The following is an 18,661-nucleotide window of genomic DNA, read 5'->3' on the forward strand; positions in this document are numbered from 1 at the left end:
ATAGAGTAATAACCATAATAGAACCTTACCAACTGGCTGTTCAACCAGTGAGAAAAATAGTCAGAAACAGAAACAAGTTTAATACCACTGGCATATGTCGTAAACAACAAACAAACAGTGGCAATGAACTGTGAAAGTACAAAAAGAAAGAAATAATAATAATAAATAAAGAAGCAATTATCCTCTCTAGTTCAAGAGCCTGATGTTTGAGGGTAATAACTGTTCCTGAACCTGGTAGCGTAGGTCCTGAGGCTCGTGTACCTTCTTCCTGATGACAGCAGTGAGAAGAGAGTGTGCCCTGGGTGGTGGGGGTCCCTGGTGATGGATGTTGCTTTCCTGTGACAACTCTTCCTGTTGCAATACACTTAAGATGCTGGAGGAACTCAGCAGACCAGGCAGCATCTATGGAAAAGAGTAAATAGTCAACTTTTCAGGCCAAGACCCTTCATCAGGATGGGAAAGGATGGGGAGAAGTCAGAGTAAGATGGTGGGGGGGGAGGGGAGGAAGAAGTACAAGACGATAAGTGAAACTACCTTGGGATACACTAGATGCTCCCAACAGACTCACAGGTAAGGTGTCCCTGGAAGGACTGTTTTGTGCCCTGAATAGTAGTGAGGGAGGAGGTGTGGCAGTTGTTCCACTTGCGCCTGGAAGGAAACCCACACAGCCACAGGGAGAATGTACAATCTCCTTACAGACAGGAGCAGGAATCAGACCCTGACCGGTAATGGAGTTATGATAGCGTGCCACCTGTCATGCTTTGTTATATCTTGTCTGCATGTCATCTAAAACTTTGACAAACTTCTGTAGAATCGTAGTGGAGAGTATAGAGCATCAGTGCCTGGTGTGCAAACACCAACACCCTTGAACAGAAAATCCTACAGAAAGTAACGGATATGGCCCAGTCCATCACATGTAAAGCCCCCACTCCCACCCCCAATATCGAGCGCATCAACACGGATGGTTGTCACAGGGAAGCAGCATCCATCATCAGGGACCCCCACAACCCAGGTCGTGCTCTCTTCTCGATGCTGCCATCAGGAAGGAGGTAGAGGAGCCTCAGGATCCACATCACCATATTCAGGAACAGTTACTACCCCTCAACCATCAGGGTCCTGAAGCAGATGGAATAACCTCACTCAACTTCACTTGTCCCATCGCTGAACTGTTCCCACATCCTATGGGTTCACTTTCAAGGACTCCATCTCATGTTCTCAATATTTATTGCTAGCTTGCTTATTTATTTATTTATCTATCTATCTGCCTGTCTTTCTGTTTATTTATTTATTTATTCATTCCTTTATTCGTTTATTTATTTATTTATTCATTCATTCATTTATCCATTTATGTATGTATTCATTCATTCATTCAATCATTTATTTATTCTTCTCTTTCATTTTGTATTTTGCACAATTTGTGTTTTTTTGCACATTGGTTGTTTGTCTGCCACGTTGGGTGCGGTCTTTCATTGATTCTATTGTGTTTCTTGCATTTACTGTGTATGCCCGCAAGAAACTTTGTACTTTGATAATAAAATTACTTTGAGCTTTGGACGTCGTTGTTATTTGTTGGGTGGGATGCAATTCGTTGGGCTTGTTGCATTTTCTCTGCGCAGTATTTTGATACGTTTGTATCTGACGCCTATGTCATTCTTATTTCCAATTTATTGGATGTTTTTCATTCAAATTGTGTCAGTTTGCTGTCGGCTTTATCAGATGTTCACATTGTCACAGAAACGTTTGTCGCATTTATCAATTTAGCTTTGCTTATTTGGTTCTTCTTTTTATTTTATGTTTACTCCACTCGCTAATTGCTACAGATGTACGGTGGAGCGCATTCTAACCGGCCGCATCACCGTCTGCTACGGGGAATCAAAATAAGCTGCAGACAGTTGTGAACTCAGTCATCTGCATCACAGGCACTGCCTCCCCAATATTCAGGACACCTTCAAAGGTCGATTCCCCAAAGAGGCAGCATCCATCATTAAGGACCTCCATCACCCAGGACAGCTCTCTTCTCATCGGAAGAAGGTACAGGAGCCTGAAGACACACAATGAGCTTTTCAGGAACAGCTTCTTCCCTTCCATATTCGATTTCTGGATAGACATCGAATCCATGAACGAAACCGCACTACTTACTTATTTTCCTTTTTGCATTACTTATTTAATTTAACTAGATATATATATACACACACTTCTCACTGTAACATAGTTTTATTATTATTTATCGTTATGTAGTGTTGCAGCGTAAAAACGAATTTCACGACGTGTTGGTGATAGGAAACCGGATTCCGAATCGCTACTTTACAGGAATTGTGACGTTTTATTAACATTGTTTGCAATTAGTTTCATCTGTTGAGTTTTTCCCCAAGTTGGTCAGGAAGTCACGTTGCAGCTGGTTGAGGCTTTGTTGAGGTTTGGAGCATTGTGCGCTTCTCTGAGGATCGTCACCTTCCCGAGATTTCCGACAGCATTGCCGTCTGAAGTTCAGCTACTGGTAGCGCTACCCACGATAGCAAGGTCCAGCGGAGTGATCCAGTCAATTCCTCGACAGTGGAGCTGGCAGAAGATGATGACACTGTAGGATAGTGTGACAGGTGACATTAAGGGAATACCGCTTTAAGGGCTTCCCGACCCCTCGGTTAACGTTAGGGGTCTGTGGCAGGAGGAAGGTTGGGAACACTTGGAACATCATACTTCTTGTCTCGAGTAACCGCACTGTCAAGGAACTGGAGGCTTTGGAGAGGCGCAGAGAGGGTTCGATTGGCTGCTGTCTGGATTATCGTCACATGCTCCAGGATACAGTGAAAAACTTGTCTCGTTCATTCAGATCCAAAGTACATTTACTAGCAGACAGAATACAACTCGGAGATTCATCCTGCCGCAGTCAGCCACGAAACACCACGGAACCCGCTCATGAAAAACATAAAACACCCAACACGTGAAAAAAAAAATGCCCAATCGGCAAAAAGCGAGCGAACAACACACAGAATGTCAAGCATTTAATCAGGAGTCCGGTGGAAATGCTGTATTCGGTGGAGCTGGATTCTTATGGAATGCAGAGTCTTATCTGGTCAGTTACAATTTCTCTGGATCCTGAACGGCCCTGATCGCCTATCAAATGAGACCTTTGCATTTTGACCATTCACTGTATTTAAGGGGATTTATTTATTGCATTTTCTTGTGTGTGTTGCGTTTTTTGTGGCTTCTGATTGTGCCATGGCTTGTCATTTTGTTACATTTTGTCAGCTGCTCTGTCTTAAGGAGCAGTAAGGTCATTCAGCCCATCGAGTCTGCTCTCATGCTGAATCTTCCCAGGTTCATTGTATTCACGTCATTCTGCTGTGTTCGTTCAGGATTTGTGGCATTTATTTAATCTGTTGGTTTTTTTTATTTTACAGGGTGTTTTATTTGGATTACTGCATTTAGCAGTTTAACTGCATTTTGCTATTTTTGTCATAGTTTATCTATACTTACTTACATTATTAATTTAAATTTAATTTAGAGATACAGTGCAGTAACAAATCCTTCCTACCCGATGAGCCCACACCAATTACATCCATGTCAACCTACCAACCGGTAAGTCTTTGGTCTGTGGGAGGAAACTGGAGCATCTGGAGGAAGCCCATGTGGTTACGGGGAAACATACAAACTCCTTGCAGAGGGCGGTGAGAATTGAACCCGGGGTGCTGGTACTGTAAAGTGATGTGCTAACTGCCAACTACTGTGTCACCCCTGTTAACTGTCAGGATTGTTGCATTAGGTGACAGTGACATTATCTGCAAAGTTTTGCATAATTTATCTGTCACCCTCTCTCCTTTGTATTGAACTGAGCTTGTTATCTGCAGGAGAGGTGAGGGTGAGGGTCACCAGGTATAGTGTTAGCAGTACGATCGATCACTTGATTGAGTGTGATGGTCTCCTGAGGGGTTATCTATTGGTGGGTCCTCAGGTGGCTGTAGCGACTGATCTGGGATCCACATATTCTGGTGCAGTGTGGGTATGAGTGAGTGATGGCTGTGGTTACTGGTAGGTCTGCAGTTACCTGTCAAGTGTGATGTATTTTTGTCAGGTTTTTGACACCATTTGTCTGCTTTTCAATGGTTCAATGGTTCCATTTATTATCAGAGAATGTGCCTTGGCCAAGTGGTTAAGGCATTGGACTAGCTACCTGAAGATTGTGAGTTCGAGCCCCAGCTGTGTTGTGTCCTTGGGCAAGACACTTAATCACACATTGCTCTGCGACGACACTGGTGCCAAGCTGTATGGGTCCTGATGCCCTTCCCTTGGACAACATTGGTGTCGTAGAGAGGGGAGACTTGCAGCATGGGCAACTGCTGGTCTTCCATACAACCTTGCCCAGGCCTGCGCCCTGGAGAGTGAAGACTTTCCAGGTGCAGATCCATGGTTTCGCAAGACTAATGGATGCCTTTAATTTAATACAATATACAACCCGAATTTCTTACTCTTCATCCATAAAAACAGAAGAGCACCCCAAGGAATGACTGACAGTAAAAACATTAGCCCCCCCAAAGCCCCCCACTCCCTCCCACACACAGGCAGAAGCAGAACAACAACCCTCCCCTCCTCCCACTCACTTCAGCAAAAAAAGCATCAGCACCCTCCACCCATCAAGTATGCAATGGCTAAGCCCCCAGTAAAGACCACAATCTGCAGTACAACAAAAGCCAATGGTTCATCTACATTCCACAAGCTCTCTCTCACTAATAAAGGAGAAAACAGTGGGAGGGGAGGCGAACTGAAACACAACTTGCTGATTACAGTGTTAAAAGCTGCCACATCGCCTTTTGTTTTGCTGAATTCACCGACTCAAGAATCGGCAACAAGCTCTCCCCCCACCCACGAGTGAAGAGAGAGTTCACAGTTCACAGAGTACAGAACCCCCGACAGCTGATCCATTGTTCCTGATATCCCATTTTCTCCCACTTCAGTCAGCGGCACCGGCATAGAATTGGCTCATCCCAGTGCCCCAAAGCCTCAGAACCTCAAAGACACACTCCTCTTCTAGGCCACATCCTTTGGATATCAAAAAACAGCCAGTCGGTGAGCCCCAGGAATTGAATGAATTGGCTTTATTTCTTACATCCTTCACATGCATGAGGAGTACAAATCTTTACGTTACGTCTCTATCTAAATGTACAATGTGCAATCATAGTAATTTATAATAAACAGAGCAGTTAATGAAACATAGAATACATTTAAATCAGCGTGAGTTCATCAGTCTGATGGCCTGGTGGAAGAAGCTGTCCTGGAGCCTGTTGGTCCTGGCTTTTATGCTGTGGTACTGTTTAGAAACATAGTTTCCCAGATGGTAGCTGCTGGAACAGTTTGTGGTTGAGGTGACTTGGGTCCCCAATGATCCTTTGGGCCCTTTTTACACACCTGTCTTTGTAAATATCCTGACTAGTGGGAAGTTCACATCTACAGATGTGCTGGGCTGTCCGCACCACTCTCTGCAGAGTCCTACGATTGAGGGAAGCACAGTTCCCAGACCAGGCAGTGATGCAGCCAGTCAGGATACTCTGAATTGTGCCCCTGTAAAGAGTTCTTCAGATTTGGGGGCCCATACCAAACTTCCTCAACCATCTGAGGTGAAAGAGGTGCTGTTGTGCCTTTTTCACCACACAGTTGGTGTGTACAGACTACATGAGGTTTTTGGTGATGTGAATGCTGAGGAACTTGAAACTGTTTACCCTCTCAACCCCAGATCCATTGATGTCAATAGGGGTTAGCCCGTGTCCATTCCTCCTGTAATCCAGAACCAGCTCCTTTGTTTTTGCGACATTGAGGAAGAGGTTGTTTTCTTCACACTACTGTGTCAGGGCGATGACTTCTTCCCTGTAGGCCACCTCGTTATTTTTTGAGATTAGGCCAATCAATGTAGTGTCATTGGCAAATTTAATTAGCAGATTGGAGTTGTGGGTAACAACACAGTCATGGGTATACAGGGAGTAAAGGAGGGGATTTAGTACACAGCCCTGAGGGGCATCCATGTTGAGAGTCAGATGGGTGGAGGTGAGGGAGCTCACCCTTATAACCTGCTGCCGATCTGACAGGAAGTCCAGGATCCAGCTGCACAAGGCAGGGTCAAGGCCGAGGTCTCTGAGCTTCTTGTCGAGCCTGGATGGAATCACGGTGTTGAATGCTGAACTGCTTTTGCGGGTCCCATCACCGCAAAGAACTGGTTTGAGTGTTGCTCCAGGTCAGGGTCTTCGACAGGACCCGTCCACCTTGAAAAGGTAAAAGAGAGACATTAGAGGTTAGGAATTAACTGTTTGAGCTCGAAAAAGTCACTGTCCAACACCATCGTAGCTCCGTCCAAGCTCTGCTTTTTGTATCTGAGTTTGTTATGTTTTGTTCCCCGAATTGTATATTTTCTTTGAACAACTTTATCTTCTTGAGTTTGTCGCAATTTGACAACATTGTTGCAATTTAACAACATTGTTGCATTTAGACAGTTTTGTTGCAATTTAACAACATTATTACATTTAGACAGTTTTGTTGCAATTGGGAAACATTGTTGCAGTTTAACTTTTTGTCCTAGACTACTGGTTGCATTTAGTTCAAAGATTCAAAGTACATTTATTATCAATGTATGTATGCAGTATACAACTCTGAGATTTGAATTCCCACAGACAGCCACAAAGCAAAGAAACACCATGGGACTGTTCAAAGAAAACACCAATCACCCAATCCGTGAAAAAAAGAACAAATTGCACAAGTGGTTTGTTGCATTTTTACGGGAATCCTGTAGTTAAGCAAACTGTGTTGCTTTTTTTTTTGCTGTTCTTTTTTATCCATTGTTTCAGTTGTCCTTTTATGGATATTGTGTCATAATGTGTTAATTTGTTAGGAATATTGTACTTTAAGAGGTGCCTTTATAGAAACATAGAAAACCTACAGCACAATACAGGCCCTTTGGCCCACAAAGCTGTGCCGAACATGTCCTTACCTTAGAAATTACCTAGGGTTACCCATAGCCTCTATTTTTCTGAGCTCCATGCACCTGTCCAGGAGTCTCTTAAAAAAACCCTATTGCATCCGCCTCCACCACCATTGCCAGCAGCCCATTCCACGCTCTCACCACTCTCTGCATAAAAAACGTAACCCTGACATCCCCTCTGTACCTACTTCCAAGCACCTTAAACCTGGGCCCTCTTGTGCTAGCCATTTCAGCCATGGGAAAAAGCTTCTGACTATCCACATGACTAATGCCTCTCATCATCTTATACACCTCTATCAGGTCATCTCTCATCCTCTGTCGCTCCAAGGAGAAAAGGCATGCTCCCCAATCCAGGCAACATCCTACCAAAATGAACCACTTCACACTTATCTGGGTTGAACTCCATCTGCCACTTGCCAACTTCTTATTTGGTATTCCTGTTCTTCTGTCATTCCTGGTATATTTTATGGCTGAATTTTGTGGTTTTATAGTTGTTTGGTGGTTTGTTTTCTTTGGTCGGGAAGATTGAATTTTGGATTGGTTGAATTTGGACCGATTATATTTTGCTGTTTGCTTTATTTTGTCCATTCATTTTCATTGTTTTGGCATGTGTTATAATTTATTGTTCGCGCTTTTTTTTTTGTATTTTTCCAGTTCTGTTGAACTTTGCTGGATTTTTAGTTCTTTGTCAGATTTGATATATACAGTGGATTCCAATTAATTGGGCTATTGGTTATTCGGGCCAGCTGTTTCTCTGGGACAATTCTTAAAGAACAAAAACTAATTGAGGAAATAGCCAGATTCCCTTCATTTATTTAGGACTCTAACCTTTCCATCCTGCATAGCCTTCCATTTTTCTATCATCCATCTGCCTATCTAAGAGTCTGTTAAATGTCCCTAATGTATTTGCCTTCAGCACATTCCACACACCCACAACTCTCTGTGTGGAAAAAAAACTACCTCTGACATCTCCCCTGTATCTTCCATCAATCATTTTAAAATTGTGCTTCCTCATATTAGACATTTCAACCCTCAGAAAAAGCTCTCTGGCTGTCTACTCTATCTCATTCATTCAGGTGCCTTGCCGTTCGGCATGGACAATCATGTCTCTCCATCCATCACGGTCCCTGACCCTCCGAATTGTAGTTGTTGCCTCCCCTGTTTCTAACCATGATGTTATTCCATCTATCATTTCCATTCTCTGTTTGCCTCTGCTTCTTTTTCCTTCCAGCTTTCCAGTTGTAACTAAATGTTCTAATGTCTCTCTTCGCATGATGTGTCCAAAGAATTTTGATTGCTGTTTTCTGCATGTTTTGTTTTCGTTCTCTGTAGAATTTCTTCGTTGGTTATCCTGTCCGTATATGGTATACATAACATTCTTCTGAGGAACCACATCTCTGCTGCATTGATTCTTTTTTCCATTGCATTTGTGATGGTCCATGGCTCGTAGCCATACATCAATATAGGAAGAATGTAACAGCTGAGAGCTCTAAGGCGGGTGTCAATTGCTATTTTCTTGTTCGTTAAGATGTTTCTCATTTCTGTAAATGCTGTTCTTGCCATTGCTATTCTTGCTTTTATGTCTGTTTCGCATTTGCCATCAGATGTTACCCATGATCCAAGGTACTTGAAGTTGTGAACTTGTTTCAGGATTTCATTTCCCAATACGATCCCACAGTTTGGGATATCAGGTTTCTTTGATATTACCATTGCTTCAGTTTTCTTTTTGTTTAAGGTGAGGCCAAGTCTTTCACTCTCTGGGTTGATGTTAGATACTAGTTTCTGTAAATTTACTTCACTGTCTGCTATCAGTACTGTATCATCCGCATATTCCAGCTAGGTCTTGTATGGTTCTCATGATGTTTTCACTGTACAGGGAGAACAGGTCCGGTGACAGAACACAACCCTGTCTAAGTCCTGGCTTTATTGGCTGTTATTCACCAGTCTTGTTGTCTATCCGTATGGCTGCACTTTGTTGCCTGTAGAGATTCCTGATTACTCTTAGATCTTTTCCGTCGATATTAATATCTTCAAGCATTTTCATGCTGACTTGGTGTTTCACGGTGTCAAAGGCTTTTGTGTAGTCAATGAAACAGAAGTATAGGTCTTGTTGTACTTCTATTGACCTTTCGATAATATCCTTGAGGATATAAGTGGCGTTTGATGTTCCCTTGTCTTCGACAAAGCCGCACTGTTCTTCACTAATCTCTGGTTTAATTTTGTTTCTTATTCTGAGCATAAGTAGAATTTTTGTGAGGTGGCTCATTAAACTAATTGTTCTGTGTTGTCCACACTCTGTTGCACCTGGTTTCTTTGGCATTGCAATGAATACAGTCTTTAAAAGATCTTCTGGTACTTTGCCACTGTTGTATATTCTATTCAATAAGATTGTAAATTTCTCGACACCCAAATCTTCTAGCGCTTTATACAGTTCAACTGGAATGTTATCTGGTCCTGATGATTTCCCCTTTCACATTTTCTTCATAGCATGTTCCACTTCTTCTTTCAGTATTGCTGGGCCCTTGTTGTTGTTGCCAATATCTCCTTTCAGTCTTTGTCGTTGCGTAGGTCTTTGATATATTCTGACCATCTTTGCATTATTTTTCCTTTTTCCATAATTGTAGAGTTGTCTTTTGCTTTTATACATCCTGTTGCTGCCCCACTTTTCTTCCGATTCGTGACCTCTTTGATCTCATCGTGCATACAGTAAGTTTGCTGTTGTTGGTCTTCTGCAATTGTTCTATCCTCTACCTATGCCTGTCATAATCTTGTAAACTTCTATCCAGTTACCCCTCAGCCTTGGCTGCTCCAGAGGGAAAAACTGAACTGCATCCAGCCTTTCCTTATAGCTCACATCTTCCAATCCAGCGATATCCTGGTTAACCTCTTCTGCAACCCTCTCCCAACCCTTGACATCCTTTCTATAATGAGGGTGAACAGAACTGTGTGCAATACTTCAGGTGAGGCCAAACTAGAGTTTTATAAAGCTGCAATATAAACTACAACAAATAAGACAGCTACTCATACACAAGATGAAATAGATGATGGAACATGGCTGTCTCATGAGGATAGGTTGAATGAGCCAGAGTGAAGGAGCATGAGAGGTGACTTGATATACACAAGATGACAGGAGGCAGCATCTTTGGAAAAGAGTAAGCAGTCAGACATTTCAGGCTGAGACACTTCAGCAGGACTGGAAAAATGTAAGAGGAGTCAGAGTTGGACGTGGGGGGAGAGAGGGAGAAACTCAAAGTGATGGGTGCTACTGAGAGGGAGAGGGATGAAGTAAAGAGCTGGGAAGTTGATTGGTGAAAGAGATACAGGACTGGAGAAGGAGGAATCTGAAAGGAGAGCACAGAAGCCATGGAAGAAAGAAAAGGGGGAGGACCACCAGAGGGAGGTGATGGGCAGGCAAAGTGATAAGCTGAGGAATGGAAAAGGGGATGGGGAATGGTGAAGGACAGGGTGGGGGCATTACCAGAAGTTCGAGAAATCAATGTTCATGCCATCAGATTGGAGGCTACACAGACGGAATATAAGATGTTGTTTCTCCAACCTGAGTGTGGCCTTTTTGCAACAGTAGAGGAGGCAATGGATTGACATATCGGAAAGGGAATGGGAAGTGGAATTAAAATTTTTCAGATTAGAGTTTTCCTTCTCCTAGATGAGCTGGCAACCATGGCTAATGAACCCCATCTGCCTTAAGTAACTGGTTTTAATGCACCAGTAACCCGCCTTCACCACTTCTCCAGTCAGTAGAAATGACCCTTTTGGGCTTAGTAGCTAAGCCACACATGAAGGCCAGGAGTTGGACCTGGTTGTCAGAGTCTATTTGAGATGAACGTCATTGGGAGCATTTAATGGGTAGTGGGATCTTATGTCCACTAACACCCTTAACTGTGACAACCTTATATTCTGCCTGTTCTTTCACTCAGTACAATTTGTCCCGTTTGATGAATTTTAAGCAGCTTGCTGCATTTTGTCATGCTTTGTGGCGTTGTGGCCTGTTGTCTCAGTTTTTTGGAGTCTAGCATTTTGTGGGCATTGCTGTATTTGTTGTTATGTTGTTACAGTATGTTCAATGCCTAATACCTAAAACTATCAGGGATGCAAAGTCATAGAGAAGCACAGCACAGAAACAGGCCATTTGGTCCACCTAATCTGTGCTGAACTATCCATTTAAACTGCCCACTCCCATCAAACTGCATTGGGACCATAGCCTGCATATCCTTACCATCCATGTATCTATCCAAACTTCTCTTGAACATTGAAATCATTCACATTCCCATGACCATCTGAGTGAACAAGTTTCCCCTCATCTTCCCCTTAAACTTCTCACCTTTCACCCTTAACCCATGACCTCTAATTGTAGCCTCACCAAACCTCAGTGGAAAAAGTCTGCACGCACTTACCCTATCTCTACCCCTCATAATTTTGTACACTCGATACACCAGCTCAAACACTACTTAGTTAACCTTTAAACTAAGGAGGAGGAGGAGGAGAAGATGGCGACGCGATGCAGCGTGCAGTGGCCACTCCGGTGAATGATATCTGTTATCTGTCAAGTAGGGTGCCGTGCACAATCCTGATTTTATAGACACAGATGTGAGAGCACGGAGGAACATCTGGTGAAACTTCTGAAATACCCGCTTCGCTGCCACTGCTACCATGTGATCCAGAATCTCCAGAGGAGAAGGCCCCAAATCCTCGGCTTTGCTTGTTGCTCGGCGGCCGGGGCAGAGTCGAAGCGCTCGGCAGAGATGGTACTCGGTGCTTGGTGTCGGAGGGCTGGTCGGAGACTCGAAGTTTTCGGACAGACTCAGAGTCGGCTGCAGTCGGGTGCTTCCAATGCATTGGCAAGTTTGCGGCGCTTGGAGGCAGGGAGCGTTTCTCCCTTCTACCATCTTCGTGAGATGATGGGGCTATCAGGACTTGAGACATTTTTTTACCGTGCCCATGGTCTGCTCTTTATCAAATTACGGTATTGCTCTGCACTGTTGTGACAGTGTTATAATTATGTGGTTTTGTCAGTTTTAGTCTTGGTTTGTCCTGTGTTTCTGTGATATCTTTCTGGAGGAACGTTGTATCATTTTTTAATGCATGCATTTCTAAATGACAATAAACGAGGACCGAGTATCCTCATAATCTAATCCAAACTGCCATCATTTTGTCTTTTATTTTCATGTTTGCGTTCGGCGGGAGGAGAAGATGGCAGCGCGCCGCGCGTGTGCAGCTCCCCGGTGAAAAATGATATTGTATCTGTTAAATAGGGGCCGTGGACAATTCTGATTTGATGGAGGATGGATGTGAAATCACAGAGGAACATCTGGAGAAATTTCTGAAACACCCGTTCGCTGCTGTCGTTACTGTGTGGTTGGGAATCTTTTGGAGGGTAGGCCTCAAAATCCCCGACCTTGCTTGCTTTTGGCGACCGAGAAGGAGGTTGAATCTTTCGGCAGAGATGGTGCTCAGTACTGGGTGTCGGAGAGCTGATCAGAGCTCAAAGTTTTCAGATGACTCAGAGTCGGATTGTGGTCGGCATGGCAGGGAGGGTTTTCTTCCTTCTCCTGTCTGCGTGAGATGTGGGACATTTGAGAAACTTTGAACTTTACTGTGCTCAGGGACTTTCTTCATCAAGTTATGGTATTGTGCACTATTGTAACTATATGTATAATTATGTGGTTTTGTCAGATTTTTTAGTCTTGGTTTGTCCTGTGTTTTGTGATATCACACCGGAGGAAATAATGTATCATTTCTTAATGCATGCATTACTAAATGACAATAAAAGGGGACTACGTGTCTTCATAATCTATCCAGTAAGAAGGTGGGGGGAGGGGAAGGAGTAGTACTAGGTGATAGATAGCACCTGAGTGTGTCCTCATGACAGTAGAGGAGGCTGTGGGATAGACATGTCGGAATGGGAATGGGAAGTAGAATTGAAGTGGGTGGCCACTGAGAGATCCCACTTTTTCTGGCAGGTGGAAAGAAGGTGCTCGGTGAAGCGGTCTCCCAATCTATTCCAGGTCTCACCGATATACTGGAGGCCACACCAGGAGTGCCGGATACAGCAGGTGACCCCAGCGCTTGCAGGTGAAGTGCCAACTCACCTGGAAGGACTGTGTGAGGACCTAAATAGTAGTGAGGAAGGAGGTGTAGGGGCAAGTGTGGCACTTGTTCTGCTTGTAAGGATAAGTAGCAGGATGGAGATCAGAGGCGGGGAACAAACGGGCAAGGAGTTACCTCTCAGGTAAATACTGAGAAGAACAATACTGATAGGGCAGCTTCTATCTCACTGTTATAGACTATTGAACAGTGAGATTCAGATTCAGATTCAATTATTTATCACGTGCCCATCGAAGCTTACAGTAAAATGTGTCATTTCATCAACAACCTACACAACCTAAGGATGAGCTGAGGGTGCCTGCAGCACAAGAGGAATCTGCTTCATTATGACCTTGCACCTCTTTGTCTGCCTGCACTGCACTTTCTCCAAAACTGTAACACCTTGTACCGCATTCCAGAAAAAGTGGGATCTCCCGATGGACACCCATTTCAGTTCCACTTCCCACTCCCATTCCGACATGCCAGTCCATGGTCCCATCTACCGTCGCGATGAGGCCACACTCAGGTTGAAGGAGCAACACCTTATATTCTGTCTGGATAGCCTCCAACCTGATGGCATGAACATCAATTTCTCAAACTTCTGGTAATTGCTCCTCCCCTCCTCTCCCTCGACATTCCCCATCTCCATTTCCCTCTCTCACCTTATCTCCTTACCTGCCCATCCCTTCCCTCTGGTGTTCCTCCCCTTTCCCTTTCTTCCCTGGCCTTCTGTCCTCTCCTATCAGATTCCCCCTTCTGTAGCCCTGTATCTTTTTCACCAACCAACTTCCCAGCTCTTTACTTCATCCATCCCCCTCTCCTGGTTTCACCTATCACCTACCATCTTGTACTTTTTCCTCCCCTCCCCCCAACTTCTTACTCTGACTTCTGGTCTCTTTTTCCCAGTCCTGCTGAAGGGTCTCAGCCCGAAATGCCGACTGTTTACTCATTTCCACAAATGCTGCCTGGCCTACTCAGTTCCTCCAGCATGTTGTCTATGTACTTTGAATGAGTGAATTGTATTGAATGAATTGACTTTATCTCTTACATCCATCACATACATGAGGAGTAAAAATCTTTTACTTTACATCTCCATTTAAATGTGCAATGTACAATCATACATTTATAACAATTTACAATAAATAGAACAGTCAATGTAATATAGAGTACACTCAAGTCAGCGTGAGTTCATCAGTCTGATGGCCTGGTGGAAGAAGCTGTTCCAGAGCCTGTTGGTTCTGGCTTTTATGCTGTGGTACCGCTTCCCAGATGGTAGCAGCTGGAATAGATTATGGTTGGGATGACTTGGGTCCCCAGTGATCCACGGGCCCTTTCTAAACACCTGTTCTTGTAAATGTCCTGAATCATGGGAAGTTCACATCTACAGATGCACTGGGCAGTCCGCACCACTTTCTGCAGTGTCCTGCGACTGAGGGAGGTACAGTTCCCATACCAGGTAGTGATGCAGCCAGTCAGGATGCTCTCAATTGTGCCCCTGTAGAAAGTTCTTGGATTTGGGGGGCCATACCAAACTTCCTCAACCATCTGAGGTGAAAGAGGCGCTGTTGTGCCTTTTTCACCACACAGCTGGTATGTACAGACCACGTGAGATTTTCGGTGACGTGGATGCCGAGGAACTTGAAGCTGTTTACCCTCTCAACCCCAGATCCATTGATTTGCAGCATTGACAGATCTCCTCTTGTTTCTGCATTCTGTTATTGTTTTCCCTTGTACTAATCCAATGCACTGTGCAATGAAAACATCTGTATGGACAAGATTTTCGCTGTACCTCAGTACATGTAACAACGGATTAGATTCAAGATTGGCTTGATTTGTCACAATTTACTACCCCTAATCTGTACATCTCTGCACAGTGGGAGGAAACCGGAGCATCCGGAGGAAACTCCCATGGTCACGGGGAGAGTGTACAAACTCCTTACAAAGAACAGCAGGAACTGAACCCGGATCACTGATCCATATTTACAACAGTTACTAGTACACTGTGTTTTTATAGGATTGCTTTGAGATTGATATTTATTGTGTTCTTTATGCTGCATAATCCTGTTCTCCTTTATCCTGGTGTACCGAAGAGTGACAATAACCAGTTTTCAATCTTGAATCTTGAACTGTACTAACTAATGCCAGGTTAACATATGCCGCTGAGCTGTCTAACCTACTTAGCAATGTGGTTGGTTTGCTGATTGGTTTATTGGACAAACTTGGGTCGTTTTCTCTGGAGCAGCCGAGGCTGGGGGAAACCTGACAGAGGACTTTAAGATTATGAGAAGCGTAAATAGAGTAGACCGACAGTATCTTTTTCACAGGTTTGAAATGTTTGATACCAGAGGACGTGCACTTAAGGTGAGAGGGGGCAATTCCAGAGGTGATGTGATGGGCAAGTTTTTTATAAAGAGAGAGCTGGGTGTCTGGAATGCACTGCCTGGGGAGATGGTATATATATGGCTTGTGAGACCATGGATTTGCGCCTGGAAAGTCTTCACTCTCCAGGGTGCAGGCCTGGGCAACGTTGTGTGGAAGATCAGCAGTTGCCTATGCTGCAAGTCTCCCCTCTCCAGATGGTATAGAGGCAAATACATTAGGGGCATTTAAGAGACGTTTAGACTGACACATGAATGTGAGGAAAATCGAAGGATGTGGACATTGTGTAGGCAGAAGGGGTTAGTTTAGTTTGCCGTTTGATTACTAATTTAGTTGGTTTGGCACAAGATTGAGGGCCGAAGGGCCTGTTTCTGTGCTGTACTGTTATATGTTCTGTGAGGATGGTTCTACACCTTGTTAGACATCGTTTTGCTTTGGATTTCAGGTGAAGGTCTGGTTCCAGAACAGACGGACGAAGCAGAAGAAAGACCAAAGCCGGAACTGTGACAACTGCTCTCCGGGCTCTTCCGAGTCCAATGCCACCTGCAACGTCCTTCGGCTCCTGGAACAGAGGCGGCTTCTGCCGGCGCCCCCTGCCGCGGCTGCTGGCCTGCTCCCTGGAGGGCCCAGCCCGCCCGGATCCTCCGCGGGCAATGACGGCTGCAACCTGGTCTCCTCCACCGGCAGCCCCCACTTCGGCCTGGCCACCCCGACCGGCGCCGCCTCGCCGACCCCGAGGCTGGGCAGCACCCACGAACTCTCAGCCGGCTACGGGGTAGGCACGTTGGCCTTCGAGCCATGCCCACAGACCGAGCGCAGTGACAGTGGCTCAGACAAGAGGCTAAGTTCGTAGAGGGAGGGGTGACAGAAAAAAAGTGGAGAGCAGAGTGGAGACTCCACCTCTTCCCTCCTTGCACTGCAGTGGCTGGACTGGTGTCTGGTCAGTGTGTTGGTCATCGTGGAGGGCGGAGCTCCCTCATAGTCAGATTAATTTATTTATCACATGTCGACTGCGTTAACAACCAACACAACCTGTTGATGTGCAGGGGGCAGCCCGCCAGTGTCACCACACATTCCGGTGCCAACAGAACACGTCCTCAATGGTCAGCAGAACAACACAAGCAAAAGCAGCAAAGCAAAGTCCCTTTCCCACACACACACACACACACACACACACACACACACACACACACACACACACACACAAAAACAGTCTCCAACCGCAAGAAAGGCCGCCTCCGGGCCTCTAGACCTAGGCCCCAGACACTCAGATATCAGGCCTCCAGCTTCAGACTTGGCCCCAGGACTTGTCGGGCCTCAATTTCCAGATTCGCACTGACTTCCGACCCCAGTGACCTGGACCATCTTGCACGGAGGGATGTGTGGGGATCGCAACAGAACCAAACCGAGATCTTCTGGGCTGACCAAGGCCCCGCGGGGTTCACTGACCTGGGAGTCGAGCTCCGGCCCACCTTTGGATGGTTCTGTTGCCTCTTTCTGGCGCGGCGCGGCCCTCCTCCCACAAGGATGAGGATCTGACCTGGCAAACTGGCCCCTCCTATCGCCGCCACCCCGTTCACCGCACCTCCCCGGGGGGGACGGCTTCACTACAGCCTAGCCATGTCCCACTCAAACGCTGCACGGGGTCAGCACTGTCATAACGTTCACAAACAAGGCGTGGACATCCCTCTCTCGATCCCCCCACCCATCTCAATACCCCCACCCCTCTCAATTCCCCCGCCAACAAATCCAGAGTTCTGACAATGAATATTAAATTATAACTTATTCAGACAGGCCGGCTGTGGTGGTTTTTATCCTGGGGGGGTGGGGGTGTGTAGGGAGGGGTGGAGTGGAACACTAAGAGGACGTAGGGAAGCATTGGGGTGTGTGGAGAGGGAGGGGGGTTATTATGGGGGTATTTACTCACACATCAGCCCCACTCCCTTTACCCCTCTCCAACACAGATGGGGCGACCCGCGCTGTTGCCGAAGTGATTTTTGCACATACCCCCCCCCCCCACTGCCACATACTGGACGCTGGAGCCACAGCACTGGACACGATCTGGGAGGGAGAGAATGTGGGGAGGGGAGACTGAGTAGGAATGATGAGGGGTGTGAGAGGGAGAGGGTGGGGGAGTGTAGGAGATGGAGGTGAGGGGAGGGGTTGATGGATTGAGGGATGTGGGGAGAGTGCGAGGGGATGTGTGGGTGGGTCGGAACATCCGGTGACGTTCTCGCAGTTCTCCACCCCCGACCACCGCTCATGGATTCTCTGATGACACACCGGACTCTTCCGCCTGACCTCCTTTTCACCTCCTCTCACCTCACCTCCTCCTCAACCTACACCGGCCACCCCTCTTTCTCTCACACCTGGACCCACTCCCCCTGGCTCACAGCCCCTCTTTCTCTCCCCTCCTCCCCATCCCTCCACTCCCCAGGGACTTAAGTCCAGCTTCCGTCTGCGCTGTTCTCTGGGAAAGGCATGGGACACTGTGGCCATTCAGCCCTTCTTGCCTTGAGTGGGTCAGCAGACCGGGGAGAATTTGATGGGAGTTCAGCTGGTGTCAGCGTTGTTAACTCTCAGAACTAGTTCGAACCGCCACAGTTAAACATTATCGGAGAGTTCTGTCATTTCTGGAGCTCGTAGCAAGCCGACTGAGTTATTGATGGCCTCTGGGTTAACCAAACCCTTGCGACTGCCAGGGTATTGTCAGCGGAGTGTTCTGGAAACAGGAGCAGTGGGTGATCTGTCCAACTGGAGCAGAGTCTGGGCCGGGAGGAGTCTTGGGACTAGAGCCACAGAAAGCATGGAAGCAGACCATTTGGCCCAAGTGGTCCATGCTGACCAAGGAGCCTACCAGAGTTGGTCCCATTTGCCTGTGATTGGCCCATATCCCTCGAAACCTTTCCTATCCACGTACCTACCCTTACTTACTCACTTAAACCCATCACCCCTACTGGGGTAGAAGCTGCAGAGCTCAACAGAGGCCTCTGTCCAAAAGACCATCAGACCATAAGATATAGGACCAGAATCAGGCCATTTGGCCCATCAGGTCTGCTTTGTCATTTCATCATGGCTGACCAATTTCCCTCTCAGCCCCAATCTCCTGCCTTCTCCCTGTATCCCTTCATGCCCTGACCAATCGAGAATCTGTCAACCTCTGCCTGAAATATACATAAAGATTTGGCTTCCACAGCTGCCTGTGGCAAAGAATTC

At 45.9% G+C, this 18,661-nt stretch overlaps 1 protein-coding gene across 1 annotated transcript in view; it reads left to right on the plus strand.

The window, feature by feature from the left end:
* vax2 (ventral anterior homeobox 2) overlaps window positions 1–16,298 on the plus strand; it is a 41,061-nt gene extending 24,763 nt beyond the window's left edge. Inside the window, exon 3 of the mRNA XM_072257018.1 lies at window positions 15,891–16,298. Coding sequence (XP_072113119.1) covers window positions 15,891–16,298 — 408 coding nt within the window. The remainder of the gene's footprint in view (window positions 1–15,890) is intronic.
* Window positions 16,299–18,661: the final 2,363 nt, after the last annotated feature.

Source organism: Mobula birostris, chromosome 4, assembly GCF_030028105.1.
Source record: "Mobula birostris isolate sMobBir1 chromosome 4, sMobBir1.hap1, whole genome shotgun sequence".
NCBI classification, from domain to species: domain Eukaryota; kingdom Metazoa; phylum Chordata; class Chondrichthyes; order Myliobatiformes; family Myliobatidae; genus Mobula; species Mobula birostris.